Source organism: Sceloporus undulatus, chromosome 2 (genome assembly GCF_019175285.1).
Source record: "Sceloporus undulatus isolate JIND9_A2432 ecotype Alabama chromosome 2, SceUnd_v1.1, whole genome shotgun sequence".
Classification (NCBI taxonomy): Eukaryota; Metazoa; Chordata; class Lepidosauria; order Squamata; family Phrynosomatidae; genus Sceloporus; species Sceloporus undulatus.
In genome coordinates, this window is record NC_056523.1 from 93,553,030 (window position 1) to 93,578,137 (window position 25,108).

A 25,108-nucleotide genomic window follows, 5' to 3' on the forward strand; every position below is an offset into this window, starting at 1 on the left:
TCCTTCTCATGGCCCCATCTTTTGCCTCACCAGCCCTCATGAGCATCAACCACCACTGATTTGAGGGTTGTACATGTGGAAGTTGGGTCATGCAATGCATCTCCCCAACCCCTGGCATTTCCCAGCTCTTCATCTCCTGGAAGGACATATGAAATACTGTCCTAACAATGTTAGTGACAAGTGTTGTACAGGGATACAGTGGGAAGGACGAATCAGCGACATTCTTACATCCGAAGACCTCTACTTGTGCAAAATACCACCCAATGATTTCATGTGGTGCCTCATTAACATTGTAACTCTATACAAAAGGCTCATGTTGTTTAGGAAAATACTCCTCCAACTTCTCGGCCTCATTCCCACTTACAGATAAATCGGTGTGCGATGGATTGATTCAACAGCGGAGCGTAGTTCCCACTACATTTGCCCCAATCACATTTTTCCCTCTAAAATAATCCACTTGTGGTTCACATTCATGCATGAATCGATTCAAAATGGACCCACTCCAGCCGGCTGAAGGGTAAATTTAAATCGATTCCTATCCTCATCTGGTTCACACTTGCACGGAACTGATTTATCAAAAAAGATGTGGAAAACATCAGCGTCAGAAAGACGCAGGTTAAATGGGTCTAGCGCATGGCCCCCCTCTTGGAATCGTTTCATCGATTCGGTTCAAGTGGGAACCAACATCGTTTGAAACTGTTCAAATCAATTTGCAATCCAGTTTAAAAGGTGGTGGGAATGAGACCCTAGAGAGGTTTTTCAGGAAGCCCCCACCCTTAAGCAACTGGTGGATGCAATCCACTTCCCCATACTCATTGATTTAAAAAGATGTTCTAGAAAAGGTGGCAGTGTAAACCCCATGGGTACTTTCCAGGAAAACATGTATTTTGTCTAATTTGCCTTTGCTTTCTTAGCTGTCTAAGGTGCTTTTTAGTTTTTGGTGACTCCTGGAAGCAATTGGAACCACTCATTAACTCTCTGAAGTGTGTCAGTCATCTTTGGTAGCAGCTCTTATTGCTTCCAACAGCTGCCAAATATCCCAGCAGTGTCTCAGCAACACAGTTTTTAACGGACTGTGGTTCCTGGGATCATTATTAATGACTGAACCACACACTTGGAAGTGTTTGTTAGCTCTCTTTCTCTGATTTCTCCTGATCACATCTGAAGTTGGAAACCCAAATGGTGAAGGTGCAAACATACCGGAGGTGGGAGAAGGGAATGGAAATGTTTTCTATTGTGTGTGTGTTGCATAATATGTGTGTTCTGAGGGGAATATTCAAAGAACATGTGTATTCGGGAGAGATGTGCAGGCAAAATGCAGGAATGAAAAGTTGCCATGTAATGATGGAATATGTAGGGAATGTATGTTGGGAAAGTTCAACAAATACTTGTGAAGTGTGGAAATAGTGTGTTTTCCCACATTAAAAAAATTAGGAAAAAATGCTGAGATCCTACATTTGCAGATGAATGTGTCTCATGTAGCTATGTCTTCCTAGCTACTTCTTCTCCTGATGCTCTCGAAAAACATCTTGTAAGCAGCACACACACACCCATGCCATGGTCATATCTGTGCTGTTAGAGAGTGAGGGGATGGGCAGGGATGTGTCCAACTATTATTATCTTGACACTGGAGGCACAGCAACAGGCATTGGTGAAACATCTGGGGGTCCTTGGGAGGTCCCTGTAGATGATGTCCTTGTTATTATTATTTCTTACCTTCTTTTCCCCATGGATCTAGGTGGTGAACAATAACAATAAACTGACAAACAACATCAGTTAAAAGACATCATTTAAAAAACACATAAATTTAAAAGAACAAAAATGAAATTTACAGTCCTAGATGTACAATCCAGATTTAAAATTCATAATTTAAAATCATCTAGATAAGTCTGCTGGAAAAGACTGATTTTCAGTGCAGTTTTAAATTCAGATAGTATATTCAGTTGTCAAATCTCTTCTGGCAGGTCATCCCACAGTCTAGGGACAGCTGAAGAAAAAGTCCTCTGGCTGACAGTTGCCAACCTAGTCCTGGCTGACTGGATTTCAAAGATATATGTAGCTGTGTTAGTCTGTAGAATCAGTGTGTAGAGAGATCTTGTAGCACCTTTGAAACTAACTAAAAGAAAGAGGTTGGCAGCATGAACTTTCATAGAATTCAGTCTACTTCTTCCACTAAATGCATCTGAGGAAGTAGACTTAAGTTTATGAAAGCTCATGCTGCCAAATTCTTTCTTTCAGTTAGCTTCAAAGGTGCTACAGGTTCTCTCTATATACTGGCTGGCTGGAGTAAATGTCCACCAAAGGACCTGAGTGTACAAGGAGGATTATATGAGAGAAGGCAATCCTATAGGTAACATGGACCCAAATCATGTAGGGCTTTAAAGGTAATAACCAACACTTGGTACCTTGCTCAGAAAACTAATTGGCAGTCAATGGAGTGATTTTAATATTGGTGTAATGTGATCGCTCCTGGATGTCCCAGTATTCAATCTGGCTGCCATGTTTTGAACTAAATGAAGCTTCTGAACTTGGTACAGAGGTAGCTCAGTGTTCAGTGCATTTCAAAGGTCCAGCCTGGAGGTTGCCAGCATGTACACTACAATCTTTAGGTCTGCCTAGAAAGGGGTGCAATTAACATAAGAGCTAAAGCTGATAGTAAGCACTCCTGGCCATTGCATCTGAGCTGTCATTTGGTGCAATGGATCCAGAAGCACCACCAAACTACAAACATAATCTTTCAGGGGGAGTATAACCTCATCCAGATCTGGTTTACATACCTTCAAACCCAGGTTAGGAGCCTTGATAGTAAGCACCTCTGTCTTGTCTGGATTCAACTACTATTTGTTTTTCCTCATCTAGTCCATTACCTCCTTCAGGCATTCATTCAAACGAGACATACTATCCTTAGCTGAGGATGTATTTGAAGGTATGGAGAAATATATTTGGGTGTCATATCAATACAGTGGTACCCCGGGATACGAAATACCCAGGTTACGAAATTTCCGGGATACGAAAAAATCCCATAGGAAATAATTGTTCCGGGTTACGAATGTTTTTTCGGGTTACGAAAAAATTTTTGGTGCTTTTTTCAGCTTTTTCGCACGAAATCGCGGCTTTTCCCCATTAGCGCCTATGGCATTTCGGCTTGCGAATGCTTTTCGGGTTACGAAAGCGGCGGCGGAACGAATTAATTTTGTAACCCGAGGCACCACTGTAGCACCCTGTCCCATGCCTCCGGATGATCTCCCCCAGCAGTTTCATGTAGACATTGAATAGCACTGGGAATAGAACAACACCTTGTGGTATACCATATAACAACTCTTTTTTTGAGAAGCAGCTATCGCCAAGCACCACCATCTGGAACTTGCCCGAGAAACAGGACCACTGAAGCACAGTGCCTCCAATTCCCAAATCACCCGGGCATTCAAGAAGGATACCTTGTTCGATGGTATCAGATGTCGCTAAGAGATCCAAAAGCACCAGCAAAGACACACTCCCCCGTCAATGCTCAGGCAAAAATCATCCATTAAAGTGACCACAGCAGTCTCAACTCCATATCCTGCTCTGAAGTTGGTTTGAAGTGGATCTAGATAATTTGTGTCATCTAAGACTGCCCGGAGTTGGAAAACAATTGCTTTCTCAATCACCTTGCCCAGAAAAGGGAGAATTAATACTGGTCTATGGCTGTTTAAGTCCAGGGAGGGCTTTTTTAGAAGTCATCATACCAATCCTTCTTTTAAACGTGATGCAAAACTTCCCTTCCTGAGAAATGCACTAATATATTGTAATTGAAATCTAATTGTATCTCCTCCCTGGAAGACCAGCCAAGAAGGACAGAGATCAAGAGGACAAATTGTCTTCCTTATGTGCCCCAGCAGCTTGTCCACATTGTACTCACCAGTTGGAAGTGATCCAGTATAATCTTACTCACAGAGTCACTGAGCACCACATTGTTAACTTCCACTACAATGAAGACATCTAATTTGGTTCTTATCCAAGAAATTTTATCTGTGAAATGATCATTAACAGTATCACATCAAACTGTTGAAGGTTATAGAATTGGATTCAGGAGGAAGGGTGCCTGAGTTAAAGTTCTCACCACCCTGAACAATTCAGCTGGATGCGAATTTACAGACGCAATGTATGCAGAGTAGTAAGCTTTCCTCGCTGCACATATTGTCACCATTTGCATTCCAGTTGTCATCCTTCCCATGCTTTCTGCCTCAGGGAAAGGCAATGCAAACCTCCTCTGAATAAATCTTGCCAAGAAACCTGCATAAGCTTACTTTAGGGTCACTATAAGTTGGAAACTACTTGAAGGCACAGAAGAAGAAGAAGAAGAAGAAGAAGAAGAAGAAGAAGTAGTAGTAGTCTGACTTACACTATTGTAGTTCACTAACAGGATGCCAACCAAAGCCATTTGTTTTATTATGACTGAACTTCGTCCTTGGATTCTGGCCATTGTCCCATGGTAAAACCACTCTAGCATCTTTGGGGTCTGATCATATCCACTGCTGGGATGAAACTCCACATACCTTTCTACTGAAGCATTGTTGCTATTGGTTCAAAAAAGGGTTCCCTGCTTCTGGTGTAGAGCCAATATATCATGGAAGGGTGGAAGTGAACATCCACTTGCCCTGCCCATTCAATCTGCCATCCTTGTAGTGCACAAAATGTTACAATGAGACTTGTGGACACTGAGTACAATGTACATAGGCACAATCTACATGAAGGGTTGTCTACATATCAGGGGGGAAAACAAATTGCCTCTGAACGTGTGCTGATCAGGACAAACAATGCATGGTATTTTCCCTGAATCTGGCATGATCAGGACACATGACACAGGGCCCAATCAGCAGCAGCTCAGAGCAGAACACCTTAATGTAGATTTTAAAAAGCTCACTTTGCTACAGAGTTTCCAGGAAACTCTGATGTGTACTGCATGTGTCCCATCAATTCGTAATGTATTCAGGAGGGGGAGGATAAATCATCTGGCCAGTGCCACCATTTTCAGCTCCTGCCACCATCTGTTCCCAGAAGTAGGACATATTACTGCCTGACAGGGAGCATTGTTTATTTTCCCCACCCAAAACAATATTTGCTTGTGAGGTGCCCAGTGCCTCAAAGTGTGCCACAAGGAGTAGCATGGAGGAGGGGGGAAATGTCATTCCAGGTGATTTTTCTGTCCTCAGTGTCACTCCTACAATCATAGAATCATAGAGTTGGAAGAGACCACAAGGGCCATCCAGTCCAACCCCTTGCCATGCAGGAAATTTCAATTAAAGCATCCCCGACAGATGGCCATTTAGCCTCTGTTTGAAGACTTCTAAGGAAGGAGACTCCACAACACTCCGAGGAAGTTTGTTCCACTGTCAAACAGCCCTTACTGTCAGGAAGTTCCTCCTAATGTTGAGGTGGATTCTCTTTTCCTGCAGCTTGCATCCATTGTTCTGCGTTGAAGTCCCTGGAGCAGCAGAAAACAAGCTTGCTTCCTCCTCAATATGACATCCCTTCAAATATTTAAATGGGGCTATCATATCACCTCCTAACATTCTCTTCTCCAGGCTAAATATACCCAGCTCCCTAAGGCGTTCCTCATAGGCCATGGTTTCCAGACCCTTCACCAGTTTCTCAACATCCTTTTTAAATTGTGCCCAGAACTGGACACAATATTCCAGGTGAGGCCTGACCAAAGCAGAATATAGTAGCTCTATTACTTCCCTTGATCTAGACACTATACCTCTATTGATGCAACCTAAAATTGCATTGGCCTTGTTAGCTGCCACATCACACTGTTGACTCATGTTCAACTTGTGGTCTACTTGGACTCCTAGATCCCCTTCACGTGTAGTTTCATTCAGCCAGGTGTCCCCCATCCTATATCTGTTCATTTCATTTTTCCGTCCTAAGTGCAGTACCTTACATTTCTCCGTGTTGAATTTCACTTTGTTAGCTTTGGCCCAGCTTTCTAATCTATTAAGGTCATTTTGAATTTTGATCCTGTCCTCTGGGGTATTAGCTACTCCTCCTAATTTGGTGTCATCTGCAAATTTGATAAGTATGCTCTCAATTCTGTCATCCAGGTCATTGATAAAGATGTTGAATAGCACTGGGCCCAGGACAGAGCCCTGTGGGACCCCACTGGTCACTTCCCTCCAGGATGAAAAGGATCCATTGTTGAGCACCCTTTGGGTTCGGCCGGTCAACCGGTTACAAATCCATGTAACAGTTACGTTGTCTAGCCCACATTTCACTAGCTTGTTTGCAAGAATGTCATGGGGAACTTTGTCAAAGGCCTTACTGAAATCAAGATATCCTATATCCACAGCATTCCCTTCATCTACCTAGATGGTAATTTTATCAAAGAAAGAGATCAGATTTGTCTGGCATGACCTGTTTCTCTGAAACCCATGTTGACTTTTTTTGATTATGGAATGGCCCTCTAAATGTTCACGGACTCGCTGTTTAATGATCTGCTCTAGAATCTTTCCTGGTATTGATGTCAGACTAACTGGACGATAATTGTTGGGATCCCCTTTTTTCCCTTTTTGAAGCTGGGGGAAACGTTTGCCCTCCTCAAGTCTGCTGGGATGTCTCCTGTTCTCCAGGAGTTCTCAAAAATTATTGCCAATGGTTCCAATATTATATTTGCCAGTTCTTTTAATACCCTTGGATGTAGTTCATCTGGTCCTGGAGACTTATATTCATTTAGGTTAACCAGGTATTCCTGTACTAGCTCCAACAGGCCTGCCTGGAAGAAGACAAGTCCTCCCTTCATCCACCATCTTGAGGGAGAGAAAGGCAGGCTAGCTCCAAGAAGCCAAGTCCTCCCTCCAGTCCATCTGCCTTGGTCCAGGCCTCGGAGGTAGAGAAGACTGCGGGACCTCATCCCCTTTCCCACCACCACTCCCTTCTCCTTTTGTGTCGTGTCTTTGTAGATTGTAAGCCTGAGGGCAGGGAACCATCTGATTAAAAAGATTGTATGTACAGCGCTGTGTAAATTTACAGCGCTTTTTAAATAAAGGTTAATAATAATAATAATAATAATAATAATAATAATGTCTCTTTACTTATTCTGTGCTGAAATCCCCCTATTCTGTCCTCTGCTCCATTATCCTCAGCAGTGTCCTTTGAATTGACGACAAGGCACTGGGTGCCTAAAAAGCAGGAAAAAATTATTTAAATGTGTTCCAGGTAAGGAAGGTAAATGGTGGCCCTCATCAGACAGCAATCTATCCTGGCTCTGAGAGCTCTGGGAGAAGCAGCAGTGGTGGGACCTGACAGTGGACCACAACAACATCAGTGTAAACAACTGCTGAAGATAAAACAGGTGCTCTGGGGCAGGGCAGAACAGATGGGGAATCCATTTGGACTTTCCACTGAAGTATAGATGGGCCTGACAATTACCCTACACTTTTCAAAGTCTAACATACACATGGAACAAGCATACATGTGTTTGACTCCATGCTCATCAATTCTTTCCAATATTATGTTCAATGAGAACCACTCTGTTGAACCTGAAGGTGAGACAAGGATAGGGTAGGGTAGGGTAGGGTTGGCACATTCTGCCTGTACGATGAGAGGCTGCACATTAGGAGCCTTATCTGAAATATTGCTCAGAACACACAGATCCCCTGTTCAAAAGCTGGAATCTGAATAGCTTGGATTAGCTACCACTTGAATTGTCAGTAAATTCCATTCTGTATAAGTCACTGTGAGAAAACATTATTATTTTTGCATAGAGATTATTAAAATGAAGAATTTTCTATAAAAACAATTTTATTTTTGAAGATGAGCTACATTTAGCTGAAACCCTCATAATAAAAAATACACTGTAGCTATCTTTTTGCACAAACTTCCCAGAAGTGTCAAAATAATTATAGCCTGTAATATACTCTGAATGTACACAGGGCTATAAAAATAAGAAATATGAATAGTTCCATGCTGCTTATTAAAAGCTCATATTAGCTATACACTTTTCTCTTGTACTGTAGTAGGCAGGCTTTTTTCATCCTCAAATGTATAGTTACATCATTCAAAAATCAGGTGCATTATAGATAGATAACTGAGCATAGCTGGGTAACAGGTCCGAATATCAGCTGTTAAGACACTGGAATTTACCATTGAATTAACTATAAATCCAAATGTTACAGCTTTAGCTAGAAGAAAATGGCATAATATTGAGTAAAAAAAGACCCCTGTTATCATAACTGCATTGTTTGATCTGCCTCACTTCAAGTACGTTGGTGCCAAGTTGGGCTAAGTCTCTCTACCAGCCTGCAACATTTCTGTGTCACCTGTAGTGTCTGCTCATCTATCTAAAGATATTCTGTTATAGTGAAGCAAGGCTGGATTTTTCCTCATGACTCATGACTTTTGCTTAAGCTCATAGTATTTTATACATACAAATGTGTGTGTGCTTTGATTAGGACATGGATGTGATGAGGTTAGGGAAGGCCACTACTCCCATTCCTTTCAATGCAATGGACAAGACTAAGGGTGCATCTACACTGTAGAAATAAAACAGTTTGACACCACTTTAAGTGCTGTAACTCTATCCTATGGAATTCTGGGATTTGTAGTTTTACAGATCCTTAGCCTTCTCTGCCAAAGAGTGATGGTGCCTCACAAAAGTACAACTCTCAGGATTCTGTAGGATGGAGCATTGCAGTTAAAGTGGTATCAAACCACATTATTTCTACAATGTAGATGCTTCCTATGAGATAAATCTCATTCAATCCATCCTAGTATTTTTCAGTAGATGCTGTTAAGGTGACCATCAGAATATGCTAATGAGAATCCTGCAATGTCCTTTAGACAGGTAGAGAATATTAATCATTAGACCAAGATGATTAAGTTTTCCCTCCCTGTGTAGCATTAAATTGACAGAAAATGTTGTTGCAGTTCCACATTTCTAGCATTGCAGTAATTTAAAACTTCAGCATTTAGCATTTAGTAATACAGTTTAGTAGTCATCTAAATTAAAAGGAGCAGGCAAAGTTATGAAAGGAATGTGAACACAGCAAATAGAAGAGTTCCAAGCATAAACCATTTTCAGTATCTCACTCTCTGCAATGCTAGAAATGCGGGAACTGAGGGGAAATGCCATTGGGTGGTGCGAATAATTTTTTTAGGGGCAGTGCCCTCATCCTCTCTCCATAGCTATACTGTATTCTGAGAGTCTCCCTTCCAAGGACAGAAGGGTTCAATCTGTCTGCAGAAAGCATTTGGTAAAACTGATAATCTGATCCAGACAGTTGGGGGCCCTGTCTGAATTTAGGCAGTGACTCTGGAAGTTACAGCAGAAAGGGGAGCTCACTGAAAAGCACGTCCCTCTTGAGGTTGGTGGGAGCACTCCGAGCAGAATTCGCTTCTGGGGACATTCTCAACAGTTAGAAAAAAATGATTAATTCCATTTATTTCCAAAAGCTAAGGCAAAATATACACAATATAACTAATTATTTAACAAATATGCATACATATATATTTTTCTCTTTTAGCATTGTTTTAAAGGTCACTGTATCTGGTTAACTCCAGATATCTTGAAGCAAGATGGAAACTGGGGAGCATGGAGTAAATTTGGATCCTGTTCACGGACCTGTGGAACAGGAGTGAAATATAGGACCCGGCAGTGTGATAATCCACAGTAAGTTAAAGCTAAACCAATTTTTCCCATGAAAACTAGTGCATGTCTGTTAATGAAATTTCATGGGCTTGCTGTATCAGCATGCTAGCAATTCGATTGCCCCCGATTGTCCTGCCCCATATTATTCAATGGCAGCATGTGCACATGGATGCATTATTATTGACACCCATTGAATAATATGGGGCACAACCACCTGTGTTTTTTCCCATCTGTGGGTCATGGGGGGACTAAACCTCTGCATATGGAAAAGGTCCACTGTACATAAATCTCATTGATTTCAGAGTCAACATATGCTCAAATCCACACATGTATATTTGTTGCATGAGCTGATCTTCATTAATTTTATTTGAAGGAAGCAATCTACACATGTGATATAACACACAAAGTAGATCTCTCATGCTCATGTTGCAGAATTATAATGGAATATTTCAGAAATTCTTAATAAAGTGATAAAGCCGGAAACAACCCACTTCCATACTGCCAAGATCCACTGTAATTCAGACACTGGGACAAGGGCTGTAAGTGCAGTTTTGTCACACAACTAATGGGTGGGCATAATGTGGCCAGGTGTCACTTGTCCTACATGCCTAAAATCAGGCATGTCTTACATGCATAAAATAGGTTGAAGAAGCAAAAAGTGGGAACATAATGGACTGTTTAAAAGAAAAAAGAAAAAAAGGTATGGGATTGCGCAGTGGGGGGACAGCCATTTGAGATTACAAGGAGTGAAAGTGGCCTCTGGGCTCCTGCAAGGTGCCTGCTCTTGCAACCAACCCAGTTTGTGGTTGGTTGGGTTGTTAAGAGATTCAGCTATCACCTGCTGGCAAACATTTCAGTTATTTCACGTAATTATACTTAGCATTTAATTGTTAAGTATCCAGGCAACAAGATGGTGATGATGATGATGATGATGATGATGATGATGATGATGATGGGTTGGTTGGACTAGGGTTGCTTGAAGATGATGATAGATTAATAAACTGTGGCTTTTCTAAGGCCACCTATCCTACATCCAGTGGACTTCTAAGTATACTGTTTTCTGTTTTTGTTATAGTAAAGCCAGTGAAAGAATTAATGCTGTTTTACTTAAGTGAATACAGTATTTACTTATTATTATTATTATTATTATTATTATTATTATTATTTCCTTATTCCTAGCCCAGCTAATGGAGGCCGCACATGCTTTGGCCCAAGCTATGAATTCCAGCTCTGCAGCACACAAGATTGTCCTAAAGACTATGAAGATTTCAGAGAGGAGCAGTGCAGGCAGTGGGATCCTTATTTTGAATATCAGAACACAAAACACCACTGGCTTCCATATGAGCATATTGATGGTGGGCATATTTCTGCATCCTTATTTAGTGCTATGGAGAACTGAGGGCCAGTGTACCACATTTAGAAGACTGATATTTCCAAAGCTGAAAGGATATTAGAACAGATGCCTTTTAGTGAAGACACTTGCAAACAGAGAATGATGTATTTCATTTACTCAAACATTTTAAGCACTCATATGGAATTTGTCTATAAATATTAATCTTTGATAGAAAATTTGTTTTAGTAGGTGGATACATTGACGAGGTAACAGATAAATATCTCTTCCTGCCCCCCTTCTCTTTCTAGTTTTGGTGTTGTCCACTTTTATAGAGTTATAGAATTTCATGAAAACCCCTCCACATAGAATTCAGTTCTCACTTGAGGAGCTGCCTAGAACTCTTGAACCACTATAAAACAAGAACACAATTTAATCATCCTACCATGAGACTTTAATGGAACTTCAGTTTAAAAAGTGAATTAAAAAAATAAGAACCATACCTTGAAGAGATAAATCACAAGATTGTTTTCTCTTGTAGTTAAAGAGAGATGCCACCTGTACTGTGAGTCCAAGGAAACTAGCGACGTTGTGTATATGAAGCGGCTTGTACATGACGGAACCCGGTGTTCGTATAAAGATTCTCATAGTATCTGTGTGCGAGGGGAGTGCTTGGTAGGTGGTAGCAATTTCAAGGATTGATTTTCTATCTTTTTTTTTTGTTTGACATTTATGCAAATGAATATAAGCAATATATTGTATTGTGTATCGGATGTTTTTATACTGTAAGCCGTTCTGATTGCCTTATGATAGAAGAGTGGGATATTAATAAAAGTTTTATTATTTTTATTTTTACCATTATAATGCCATATTTTCTCCATGACTAACCTAAATCTACAGTGCTATATAAATAAAGTATAATAATAATAATAATAATAATAATAATAATAATAATAATAATACATGCAAGTAACTTTGTAAACCAACACTTTTTATGATGTTTGCTGTTACTATAGGAGTAATGGGGAAAAATACTTAGCCTTAGCCTAAGTGAAACTGAGAAAGCTCTCTAAGGTTACATCTACACTGCAGAAATTATCCAGTTTGACACCACTTTAACTGCCATGGCTCAGTGCTATGGAGTTCTGAAATTCGCTGTTTTGTGAGACATTTAGCCTTCTTTGCCAGAGAGCTCTGGTGCCACAACAAACTACAAATTCCAGGCTTGAATAACATTGAATGGTGTCAAACTGGATTATTTCTGTACTGCAGATGTAGGCCTAGTGACATCTTTATGTAGCCAAAATGGTTACATAAGAGGAAGTTATTAACAGCCTTAGGAGAATTTCCATGTTTGTGATACAAGAATTATGTAGAAAAAAGAATACACATGGGCCAGACCTCTCAAAACATCCCAGTGAGAACTGAGCATGTGCTCAGTGGTCACAGCTTGCTGATTGATTGCAGGCATGTGAGAGAGTAAAATCATGTGTGTGTGGTGAAAAGGAACAGCAGAAATGTAATATTTTGTTGTCTTTTCCACTTGTTGAAGTTATTACCTGAGTAAAGACAGTTTGTATGTACCTACATTTATTTCTACTTGGGAAAACATGTGGTATGCACAAACATGTATATCTTGGAGGAATGCACATACTGTACCCACACTTTCAGTCCTTGCTTCTTCCAGTCTTCATATTTTAAAACTTGCTATGTAGGATTTCTGGTGCAAGTTGAAATGTCCTATACAAATGGTGGACATAGAGATGGGTTGTTTGTTAGTGCTTCTTCCTGAGTGAATGCTACTGTGTGAGAGCCACTGTGGTACATGACATTCCTGTTCCATTCCAGGAAGAAGTAAAGATCTTGTAGGTCACATGGAAGGTGAGCATGTAGTCCTAGATCCTGGGAGCTATATTATAGATTGAGATGAAATTCATTATCCAACTTTTTCAATTTGCTTTAGTAGAACATCACTGCTGAGATACATTTTTCATTAATCTCATAGTGCTAAGATAAAGTCAAATAGGCCACTCAATTACCTGATTATAGCTATTGGCTGGGCCCAAAAAGAAATAACACAGGTAACTTAAATGTGACTTTGTTTACACAACTACAACAATATTGTTATTTCATGAGATTAAATTATGCTGAAGTAAGTAGTATCTAGCATTCTGCTTTTAAGTTTTCTCATTCTCATGGGACCGAGATTCATTGCCATGCTATATAACTTGAAGCTGGATTAATCAGTGTATCATTTTTTCATGTTGACAGAGAAGGGAAGCTTTGCTCTTGTCCTGAATGTTATTTAATCAGTAGTGTTGCCCATGGGTCAAAGATGAGTGTGAATTGAATTAAATACCTGCATAAGCTCACACCCTGAATAATAATATGTTATTGAAGTACTGTTATAATGAATTAATATAGGGGTTTAGTGAAAGAAACAGTTAGAAATTAGTTTATGCCAAAAGAGGTCAATATTAGCACCCCGTGTGTATATCAATTTTACCTTTTGTTAAGGGACTTTTTCTTGCTGTTCCTAAATATCTTGTTTTGAATAACTTAATATGACAAAAATTCAAATACAAATGCAGGCCTTCGCAAGGAAATAATAATGGTGTTTGGTCTTTACAGAAAGTTGGTTGTGATAAGGTAATAGGATCCACAAAGCAAGAAGACAAGTGTGGTGTGTGTGGTGGAGACAACACCCACTGCAAGGTGATAAAAGGAACATTCTCCAGAGCACCAAAGAAGCAAGGTCATTCCATTTTGAATGTCAACTCTCTTTCCCAGAAAACTGTGTCAGAAGATTGAAAAATGACTTTTCAAACATTGTTTTGGTAGCCCCTGTAGCATGCTATATCAGATATTCCTTTTATGTAGTGGGGGACAGCACTGGTGCTTTCTTTAACAGGTTTCAAATTAAAGGGCTTTAAGACTAGTGTAGGATGGAGTCTGGAAACTGCTTAGCAATTGGCAACAGCATGTTAATGTTAGATTGCTGGAGGTGAATTTAATTGGTTATTGTTAAAAGGTTAAAGAGGAAATTAAAATTGGATTAATTGCATCACTCGTTAATTAAACTAGTTAATTGTTAAATCATTAAATTAAATTAAATTAAAATCATTTAAAATTACTAAAAATGGCCAACTCCCCAAATTATCCCCTCCAAAGTAACAAATTAAACCAACATGAAACATTATTCATGTCTTTAAAAAGAGGATGCTAATGATATCTGACAATTAAAATGATGAAAATTAAATGCACAGTTGGAGATTTTAAGGAATTAAAGCTAACCATTTAATTTTAACAAGCCAGGTTAAACAAGCTCTAGTCTGTAGGAAATGTGTTTCATCCAGAAATGAATATTTCTCAAAAAGTCCTGACATGCAAGGAGTCAACTGAAATGTAAAAAAAAACCCCCCACTCATAGTCTTGTGTACGAGGATGAAATAAGCAAAGATTTATATCCTATTTGCAAACATAACGTAAGATAGAACCACAGCAGTCAGCTAATTCCAGGGAAGAGAAACAGTAGGATACAAATAAGGAAAATCATTAGATCTCTTCTCATAGTGATACTCTTTCAACTTTAAATTAATTCTTCCAATTCACATATCTGGAGTGGAAGCCAACCTGATATTAGAGGACATGATTTTCTACTATGCTTCTTTTTCATTTAACAGTATGCCATAACTCTTTCCATTCTCTGGGTTCTGTAAATTCCAAGTCTGGTGTCATAATTTTAAAAAGGCCCCAAGTGATGAGTGATGCAAATCAAATCAGTACTTTTAATTGTTTACTTGAAATATGTCTAACACATCTGTTGACATGGTTTACGGGTGGGTGGGAAGGGGGGCTAAAATTGACATTTACCTTTGCTTGTAATAAAGTCATACTGGCTTTAATGCTGCTCTACAGGTTACATTAAGATGTTTGAAATCCCAGCTGGTGCAAGACACTTGCTTATACAGGAGTCCGATGCCACTGTTCATAACCTTGGTGAGTATTACGTGGCTGAATTCTTGATTTTATTGGAACCCATACTCACAGGGAAATAACCCCAGCCCTTTGATCTTTGAGGTGACTTTTTCTGCACTTTATTGACCTGCCCTAGATTTGTGTAATAGCATTATGATATTTGCAGTTTTGGATTTTATTTCTTTTCTCATTGTCCCCCAAATTTAATTTGTCTTTTTCAAAACAGCTTCACACTGGGCTGTCATTTTGCTCAGGTTGTTCCCCAGACCCCCAAGCCTTTTTTGCTTGGTCACTGTACTTAGAACAAGAGGCTACTGTTAGAACAAAATATGGAGAAACAGAATGGTTCCCACTTGGCAAAGATATCAGGCAAGGCTGCAGGCTATCATCCTATTTATTCAACTTGTATGCAGAAAATATCATAAGAAGAGCAGATTTAGACTCAGAAGAAGGAGAAGTGAAGAAAGAAGGAAGGAACATCAGCAATCTAAGATATTCAGATGATACTAGTGAAAAACATCAAAGACTTGGAACAGTTACTATGGAGGATAAACTGGACCATCAGATGGCCATCTATCTAGGAAAGCTTACATTTCCAAAGCTTAGGCAGGCTTTTACAGCTCTCCGTTTTCAAACAATGCCATCAGCCATGATTGATGGCAGATATTCACACACACCTAAGGCCTCCCGCTTATGTATCTGCGGGGCACCAGAAATCGAGGACCTGCCCCATTATCTGCTTTTCTGCTCTCTTTATATTGACCCAAGGACTAAATTTTTGGGATCTATCTTGTCCAATTTACAGTCTAATACTATTACTGAAAAGATTTTTTATCTCCTGTCGGATATTGATACCAAGGTAACCTATAAGGTGTCATTGTTTACCTCAGCAGCAATCAAAATTCGGGCTAGAGTCAATTGCAGTTGATTGCCATGGGGATGATCTTATCTAATCCATCAAGTTGTTTTTAATGATGTTTTAGCTAATCGTTTGGAATTGTTTTTTTAAATCTAAAGTATAAGATTCGGATGTTAATTATTTCATTAACTGATGTAGTATTTTGTAATACTGAAATTTTGTGATTGGTTTTAAATATATGTTATGTGAATGGCCTTTGGCTTAAGCATTAATAAACTTATATATATACTATGGAGGATCAAAGAAGAAAGTGCAAAGGCAGGCTTAATACTGAACATAAAGAAAACAAAAATAATGACCGCAGAGGAACTACATAAATTCAACCTAGACAATGAGGAAATTGAAATAGTTACTATACCCTGGATCAGACATTAACCAGACTGGAGACTGAAGTCAAGAAATAAGAAAATTAGCACTGGAAAGAGTAACTATACAAGAACTAGACAAAATCCTAAAGAGTAAAGATATCCAGCTGAGCACTAAATTTAGAATCATCCAAGTCGTTGTATTTCGTATTACCACGAATGGATTGGAGAGCTGGACACTGGCATACAGTAACTGTCACCAAGAGGGTTCCAGCTATAACCTACCCTACATCGCACTGTAATATCTAAGTTTGGGGGTTGTTGTTGTGTTTTACTAAATTATGGAACTCCCCCGGCCAAAAAAATTTGTAAACTGTTTAATAATAATAATAATATTTATTTATATTCCGCTTAATCACTCGGAATCCAACAGGATTACAACAATAAAAGAGAATACAGTTAAAATTCTAAAACCCCTATCCCCCCCCCCAGTATAAAAACATAGTAATACTAAAAAGAGATTAAACCAGACAGATATTAAAACAGTAGTATAAAATCACAGTTAAAATCAATGGAAGATTTGTAGAAAAAAAGAAATGTATAGCGGGGACCAGATAGGGTGGAAAAAGGGATGGAGAAAAGGGGAGAGAAGTGGAAGGGGGAGGCAGGAAAATAGAGGCGGACCTAGTCTGGAAAGGCCTGCTGGAAGAGATCTGTCTTAATAGCCTTCTTAAAGGTTTCCAAGGTGGTAATCTGATGGATCTCATCTGGCAGGTCATTCCAGAGTCTAAGAGCAACTGCTGAAAAGGAGCGCTGGGTCACTGCCGAAAGTCTAGTCCTCTTTGGTTGAAGCAGATTCTTCCCAGCAGAACGAAGAGTGTGGGGAGGATGATATGGGAGAAGACGTTCCCTCAAGAAGTCGGTACCCAAGCCATGTAGGGCTTTAAAGGTTAAAACCAACACTTTATATCTTGCCCAGAAACTAACAGGCAGGCAGTGAAGGGATTTTAAAACTGGTGTAACGTGGGCAAATCTAGATGTGCCAGTAACTAGCCTGGCTGCCATATTCTGTTCCAGTTAAAGTTTCCGAACTTGACACAGAGGAAGCCCCATATAGAGCGCATTACAAAAGTCGAGCCGAGAGGCTACCAGTGAATGTACTACTGTTTCAAGGTCTTCCTGCTCCAGGAAGGGGCGCAGTTGGCGTATCAGCCGAGGCTGAAAGCAAGTGTTCCTGACCGTCGCATCCACCTGAGCCGTCAGATGGAGAGACATGTCTAGGAGCACCCCCAAACTGCAGACAGAGTCCTTCAGAGGAAGTGTGACCCCATCCAGAACTGGATGACATAACTCCATTCCCGGATTGAGAGTCCCTATTACTAGTACCTCCGTCTTACTGGATTCAACTTGAGTTTGTTTTCCCTCATCCAGTCCATTATCGATTCAAGACGGCATTCAGAGGAGAGATGCCTTCCTTAGACACTGCATCAGTCTGAGACATAGAGAAATATATTTGGGTGTCATCAGTGTATTGATAACACCCCGCTCCATGTCTCTGTATGTAAGTTTACATAGCTCTGTATGTAAGTTTACATAATTGGCCTGTTTTCATGTATAGCTCTGTATGTAATTTCTTTTATGTTAGATGCTAACAATGGAGTTTATCGCATGCATTTTCCAGCCCGATCCTTGCACTGGATGGGATTGGGCTGGAACGGGGAGAAAAGGGTTTACTGCACACAAAATTGCTGCTGCACTGCTGTCTGACCATGATCCATCCCCAAGCAGTGCTCTGGTGGCCAGTTTTGGTATACAGTAGCTTTCCATCATACCAAAATCGGCCACCAGAACACTGCTTGGGGGTGGATTGTGGTCAGATGGCAGCGCAGCAGCAGTTTTGTGTGCATTAAAACCTGTTTCCCCTGTTCCAGCCTGATCCTGTCCAGTGCATGGATCGGGCTGGAAAATGCACACAATAAACTCCAATGACGATTGTGTACAGTGTTTTTCTGTTTGTGGCAGAACATTAATTCCCTATTCAGCTGGTTCACTGATTGTATTTTTTGCATACATTCCCAGCTTCTAGCATCTTGGTCCATTCTGTTTCAGATTCCAAGCCATCCATAACGAGGATGTTCAGTCAATCGAAAAGCTTAAAAAGTAATTGAAATCCTCTCCTTACAATTCAGTGGATCAATAACAGACAGTGGCTTGTAGACTGTTATTAATTAGAACTGGATTCACATCACATGGGCGGATAGCTATACTATGCATCACCTAGATTTTGCTTCAGTAAATGCTTCTATTCAGTGTAGCCTCATGGGATTAATTGCATTCCTTGCAAAGACTTATTCTTTAGGTGAGGCAAACTGTTTCCGAAGCAACATGAGCAAGTTATAAACCTTCAGTTTTGTAAGTCTGATAAATGTATTGATGCTGACAACATTTCACAACCGAGTCTCACTTACAGGAAGGGGTGTCATTTTCCAAAGCAAAAGCAAAGGGAAGCATCAAATGCATGGAACTGTCATGTTTTAATTTAAATTTAGAGACAGAGATGAAAGAGACCTTAATTTTTTTAATGTAGAAGTCAGCTAGAAATTCAGTAGTACAAAGGTCAGCAGTAAAGACTGTAACAGATGTTACATTTGAAATACGGAAGAGAGAGAGAGGATGAGATGGTAGAATCCTTGAGTTCAAAGGGGCCTCATTTAATTCAATCACCTGTGCAGAGGAAAGATTTGTTGTACTTAACATCTCTGCCAGATGATTTGGCAAAGAAGATGCCCTTAGGTAATTAATTCCATTCACTAGCTTCTCTTTTAAGATTATAAAACTTTTTACTCTTATCTAATGGAGCAATAACATAACAGCCCAGGCTCACACTCTTGCAACCTATGTGCTCAATGTTAGCTATGTGAGATAGTTGGTGGTCTGCGAGGAACTCATTTTTGTTTCCACCTAGAACAGCTAAACCAGATTTTGTAGGATACCTCAGACCCATTCATAGTACACAATTATAGCACTATGAGCACACCTTAACTGCAATGGCTGCAGCATATGAAACCCTGGGGTTTATAGTTTGGTCAAAGACACCTGAGGAGCTCCCTGGCAGAGAAGTCTAAGTATCCCTCCCTGAATTGCAAATCCCATAATTCCTTAGGATGGGACCATGGGTATTCTGATATTGTGCAATTATAGCATTATATTTCTCTTTAATTGTCATGGCAACCTATTTTGAAATCCTGGAGTGAACCATCAGAGATCTTTTGCTGAGGCTTCTAAACCCCACTCCTTAAACTGCAAACCCCAGGATTCCCATAATGGGACCACAGCAGTTCAAGTGGAATCAAAGTGTTATACAGTCATCCCTCCATATTGCTGCATGGATTTCATCCTTCATGGATTTGATTGATATGTTCTCTCTAGGAATCTATGGAGCCAGTGTGGTGTAGTGGTTTGAGTGTTGGGCTATGATTTTGGAGGCCAGGGTTCAAATCCCTGCTTGGTCAGGGTAACCACTAGCATGACCTTAGGCAAGTCACATAACAACCCAAAGGGAGGCACTGAACTAACTTTACCAAGAAAAGCCTGTGATTGCCTTGTCTTATGGTTACCATAACTTGGAAACAACAGGAAGGCACAAAGTAACGAGAAATGTTTAGGTCCTCCAGCATGACTATATGGTCAACATCCAATAGAAGTCATGCTGGAGGACATAGAGAAACCTCTATTCTAGTTATTTGTAGGTCCTCCAGCACAATTCTGTGGTCAATTTCTGATAGATATTGACCACAGATTTTCACTGGAGAACCTAGAGATTCCTAGAAAGGTGCTCTCTCAGCTAAAAAGAATTGTGTTTTTTTATTTGCAGTTTTTTTACTTTCACAGGGGTCCTGTAGGCCTAACTCCAGTGAATGTGATGGGCCCACTATATTTGTGTAGTGTGAAGAGGCCTCAAGACAGTTAAAGTGAAAGCATAGCACTATAACTGTGTAGTGTGCAAGGTCCCCTAATGTTGGATACCATTCCACTGACAGAACTGCTTCAAAATATGTCCTGACTGCTATCAGGCAGTTCAGAAATTGTGGGGAATGGCAAGAGGGACAATGTCCTGTTAACTTAAGATGTGACGGACCCTACTTTCATAGGGCCCTTTCAGTTAGGTCATTCCATCTATTCCACAGGTAACCACAGATCAACAGGCTCTGTAAGGCCAGCTATTAATAGAAACAAACTTATGGAGGCCATGGGATTGTGAAGTATTCTTAATGAAGGTCTCAGCATGAATATTAAAATCGCCAAATACACACTGCAGTCCTGTATGGCTCAGTGTAGTTTACAAGTTCTCCATGCAGACATAATCTAGGCTGAACCATCTATCATCCCTTCCAGACTTATTTATTTATTGGATCTATACCCCCACCTTTCTTCTGGGATGGGATTTAAGAGTTATCGTACAGCCTGTGAAGCCACCCCCTTACATGACCATTCCCTGCCTCATAGGGAACAGGCAAGATTGAGAAGTGCCTGGCTGTCTCCCCATAGCTAGATGCAAAATGAGTACAGCAGTACTGAAACCACTGGAGGACCCTAGCAAATCTCAGTGGATGACCAAGGACATACATACCAGTGCCTACAGGGACATAGCCAGAAACTTCTTCAATCCTGACTTCTCCATGCAAGAGAGGGTGCTAAGAGGAGGGAGGGAAGGATGAAACACTGAACTCTCTAGCACTCAAAAAAGGACACATACAGCCATAATGTAAACTTATATCTGCATATTCCACTAACAAGATGTTTCCAAAATCAGTCATGAAAAAATCAATTCCCCACTACACTCAGGTAGGGAGACAGCAGAGAAGTTCAGTTTGTGGAGGATATTTACCACTGCAATTTCTCTTCCACACCCATCAGATCTCACCTACTGCTGCTGCATGCAAAAGCCAGATGAAGATGACCCCTCCTTTCCCTCAACCAGCACTCACATATTTCAGCTGGGTCATCCAGGATCTGTGGCTGCTAGTAACTTCAGTGTTAGTGCAGCAGTGAATTCAAATTTTAAAGATGCTAGGCAAGATGAGTGGGCTCTTCGGATTGCTTCATTCACCTAAAACCTGAGTGGATTTACAGACCCACTGGCATGGAAGCCATTAGCAATCACGGTCCAGAATCAAATCCTGGACCAGTTTGTTCTTCCCAGTCACTAACCTGGTGTTAAGCAGCAGCATTTTTGTACCCAATGAGTTTCTTCTAGCGTTGTCCAGAATCTTTTGTTTCAATTATAAGTTAGGAAGGATCTCTGCACCTTTCTCTGCCATTGCTCTATATCACCTCCCTGGCCATACTCTGTCCTACACAATATGACTGAAATAGCTTCAACCCTTCTTTCCTGAATTCCAGTGAAAGACATGTACAGTCTAACAGACCTAGACAGCTCCTCCATCACTATGTAACACTACAGCCAAGAACATTTACTGCCATACAATGAACTGGCTGAGGCAGAAAAGGAGGTGTCAGCCACAACAGACTACTCACTCCAGCTCAGACCAAGCCCTACAGCCATGTAGCCATCCCCTTTTTGTTTGTACAGTATCAGGAGGTTAAGCAGGAATTCCTCCCTGCAACATAAGGGCCTTCCTCTCACCTGGCCCCAGATAAAAGATAAGCTCTTGCCCTCCTTCTAAACTGAAGATGTGGCCAGTAGTTGTGTGTTCATTTTTATCCTCAGAATTAAGAGTGCCTTTTTGTGACAGCATAGTTTGCTGATTCAGTTTAAGGTTTTTATTCAGCATAAGCCCTCCTTAGTGGTGCTGTTGTTTAGTCCCTGGTTTGAACCACATGTCCTCAGAGGCATTCTTATGTTATTATTCCATGCAAGAAGAAAACAGATTCCAAGGCAATGATTCACAGAGATGGGAGTCGATGACATATAATGCAGTAGGCAGGGAAATGCTAGAACAAATTACGGGTTCTTGATCTGGAAACATAATGCATCACCAAAATCTTGGAAAGACCCTTTTGCAGAAACCACATTTCCAAGAATCCCCTAGCCCAAATGGCCAGTGGCTCCTTGAAGATGTAGTACAGAAAAGTGTCTTTCCCAAGCTCTGGTTCCAAATTTAGTTAGGATTTTCTCAGATGTCTCATGCAAGGCACACTGAAGTTGATTAAAAAGCAAGTCAGCAGATTGTGGGTTTTTTATCCATAAGAACAAAATTCACAAAGACAGTCAAATAATGCATCAGATACATCAGTTTAATCCGTCTCTTTACCCTTTCTGTGGATTTTTAAAATGCAAACCAATTTTACAGAAATGCAGCTCCTTCATTAGATAACACCAGCTGATGCCCTGATTCCAGGACTGAAATGCGGAATCAAATGAATGTTATAACAAAAATTCAGAACTAGTCTTTTATCAGTTCTTAGATAAAATAGATGACTTCATGAAGGGCTACCTTCCAAGCAAGAGGGCCATGAAAGGGTAGGAGAGGTAGATGTGTTTGCTGCCTAATGAAAAAGAAAACCTACTGAATCTGCAAAGCCAACATATCTCCCCCCCCCCCATCCCCGCACATACACACACTTTCCCAGACAGAAATATTCAGTGCTTGCATGCTGAACATGCTGGATGGTAATGGAAGACTATTTGCAAGGATCTACATTAAAAGGAAAATAAACCATTGTAGCAAGTCCATCTGAGCTAAAGGAGTCAAGTTTAGGATGCTACAGCTCGCTAAATGTTTGGGAGACAGAAAAGGAGGAAGGGAGGAAGTAAAATTGCATTGATTGTATCAGTTATATAAAGAGAAATGAGACTGCATGCCATAGTGGTTTGAGTGTTGGACTGGGACTCTGGAGAATAGGATACAAAACCCAGCTCAGACATGGGATGGTTGACTTTGGGCAAAGCTGAATAAACTTTATTTTCTAAATAGGTCTTGCCAAGAAAACCCTACTAGAGGACTGTGATAAATCAGAATCAACCTGAAGGCACCTACTATGTTAAGAGATATGAGAGAGGATAAAGAGGGGAAAATCTAGCTCTTAACTATCTGTTTCCACCACTATTGCCCTTATAGAGTTGTGTTGCCCTCCAGTTCCATCAAAGCAGCAGCAGCAACAGCAGCTCCTGGACACTAAATAGACAACTATTGTTCATTTTCTGCTACAGAGGTGGGAAACTACAAGGTCAAGGAGCTGCACATGAATCTCACTGGACCACTGAGGGCCACATGCCCTGTGCCTCCTATCTCTGGTTTTTAGTTTTATTTAAAAAATACCCTTTTAAAAAACCCAGAATGCAATTTGGCCACATTTATGGCTCCTCTGGACTGTTTTGGACCCAGGAACCCTTTTTTCAAGTCACTTGCCACTTTTTAGAAAAACTTCCCCTATGCCTGAAACAACCCACATGGGCCTAAATCAAGCCATGTTCATATTTCTCCTCCACAAATCCTAGAAAGGATGGGATGTATTTCAACTATTCTTTTTTAAAATAAAAAATTGGGCACCACAAAAATGGCCCATGTGACCCTCACCCTGCATTTTTCCCACCCCTGGTTTACTGTCTTTTCCTTGTCCTTACTATCTTTCCAAGATGGCACCATCTACAGATTAAATGATGGCCAAAGTTCTTCCATCATACTGGGAGTTTCACTATGACCTGAATGTGCTCCCTTGCTCAGCCTGGCGAATACACCACATTCATTTTGGAAGCCAGAGATTCCATACTACTTCTCCTTTTCAGGATTTTAGGGCCTAAATCCCATAGTTGGCCTCAACTAGAAAAGACAAGTTGAATTAACAAAATTTACATAATTTAACATAAAAGATCTTGTAGCACTTTTGCTAAATGCTGCACGATTAGAAATAGTATAGTCATGGAAAACATTAGATAAATTTTTGACACAAAAGTTGATAGATAGAATGCAGTCTATAGCATTATCAGTAAAGCTGACATACTTATAAAATGAGATTAGCAAGAGAAAAAATTAAAGAAGATAAATCTGAAGAAAATGGGAAAGCCTTTATTACTTGTGTTGTATAAATTCTGAATTTAATCCACAATCAGATCAAATTCTCTACTGGAAAAATGTTAAGAATAATACATAACCCATTTGTTAATACTGTGAAGGTATGTTAGATATATAGTGATAGACAGTGACATGTAATTGGCTCATTAACTAAGACTGAAAGGTGTGAGGAAGAGAAGAGGGGGAAAGGGGTCTGAAGGTTGTGACACTTATATAAGTTAATACATTATATTTTAACAACTAAAAAGCAGAAGGGGGGGGGGGGGTGGAATAAAACAGTTAACATCAAGTTTCCTTTGATTCAATCATCTGCACAAGTTGGAGTCATGCCAAAATAGCAAGTAAATTTAGTTCTAGGTCTCAGACCTCTGTTTTGATTTGTATTCTATTGTTTGGTCAACTTTTATGTTTAAACAGGATCTGTGTTTTTAAAAGAAGACATGTAAATAATCTGAACAGAACAGATAAAATAAATAGCACCATTGTCAGGAACTATCTAACCTTTTTTCTTAACAGAAAACCAAAAGTGAGAGGAACAAAAAAAAAAAAAAAAAAAAAAGAAAGAAAGAAAGAAAGAAAAGAAAAGAAAAGAAAAGAAATTGCCTGAGGATTTAATACTTATTATTTTTTCTAGCTATCAAAAACAGAGAAACAGGAAAATTTATTTTAAATGAAGACAACTATGTGCCAGACTCCAAAGTGTTTGTCAACATGGGTGTGGAGTGGGAGTATCGGAATGATGATGATAGAGAAATGGTGCAAACTATGGGCCCTTTACGTAACGGAATCATCGTTCTGGTGAGTTGTGTGGAAATGAGAATGTCTAGGTTACTCTGAGTCATGTATTCAGTAATTTGTCAGTTGCATCTGCTAAGACGTCTGTTTTAGGGATCAAGGGTGTATTACATTGTCTCT

General features: G+C 40.0%; 1 protein-coding gene across 1 annotated transcript in view; it reads left to right on the top strand.

Moving 5' to 3' along the window:
- Nucleotides 1-25,108, top strand: part of ADAMTS2 (ADAM metallopeptidase with thrombospondin type 1 motif 2) — a 338,354-nt gene that overhangs the window by 286,888 nt on the left and 26,358 nt on the right. The window contains exons 11-16 of the mRNA XM_042454658.1: nucleotides 9,501-9,646; nucleotides 10,805-10,980; nucleotides 11,497-11,630; nucleotides 13,587-13,710; nucleotides 14,874-14,954; nucleotides 24,828-24,991. Of these exons, the coding sequence (XP_042310592.1) occupies nucleotides 9,501-9,646; nucleotides 10,805-10,980; nucleotides 11,497-11,630; nucleotides 13,587-13,710; nucleotides 14,874-14,954; nucleotides 24,828-24,991 (825 nt within the window). The remainder of the gene's footprint in view (nucleotides 1-9,500; nucleotides 9,647-10,804; nucleotides 10,981-11,496; nucleotides 11,631-13,586; nucleotides 13,711-14,873; nucleotides 14,955-24,827; nucleotides 24,992-25,108) is intronic.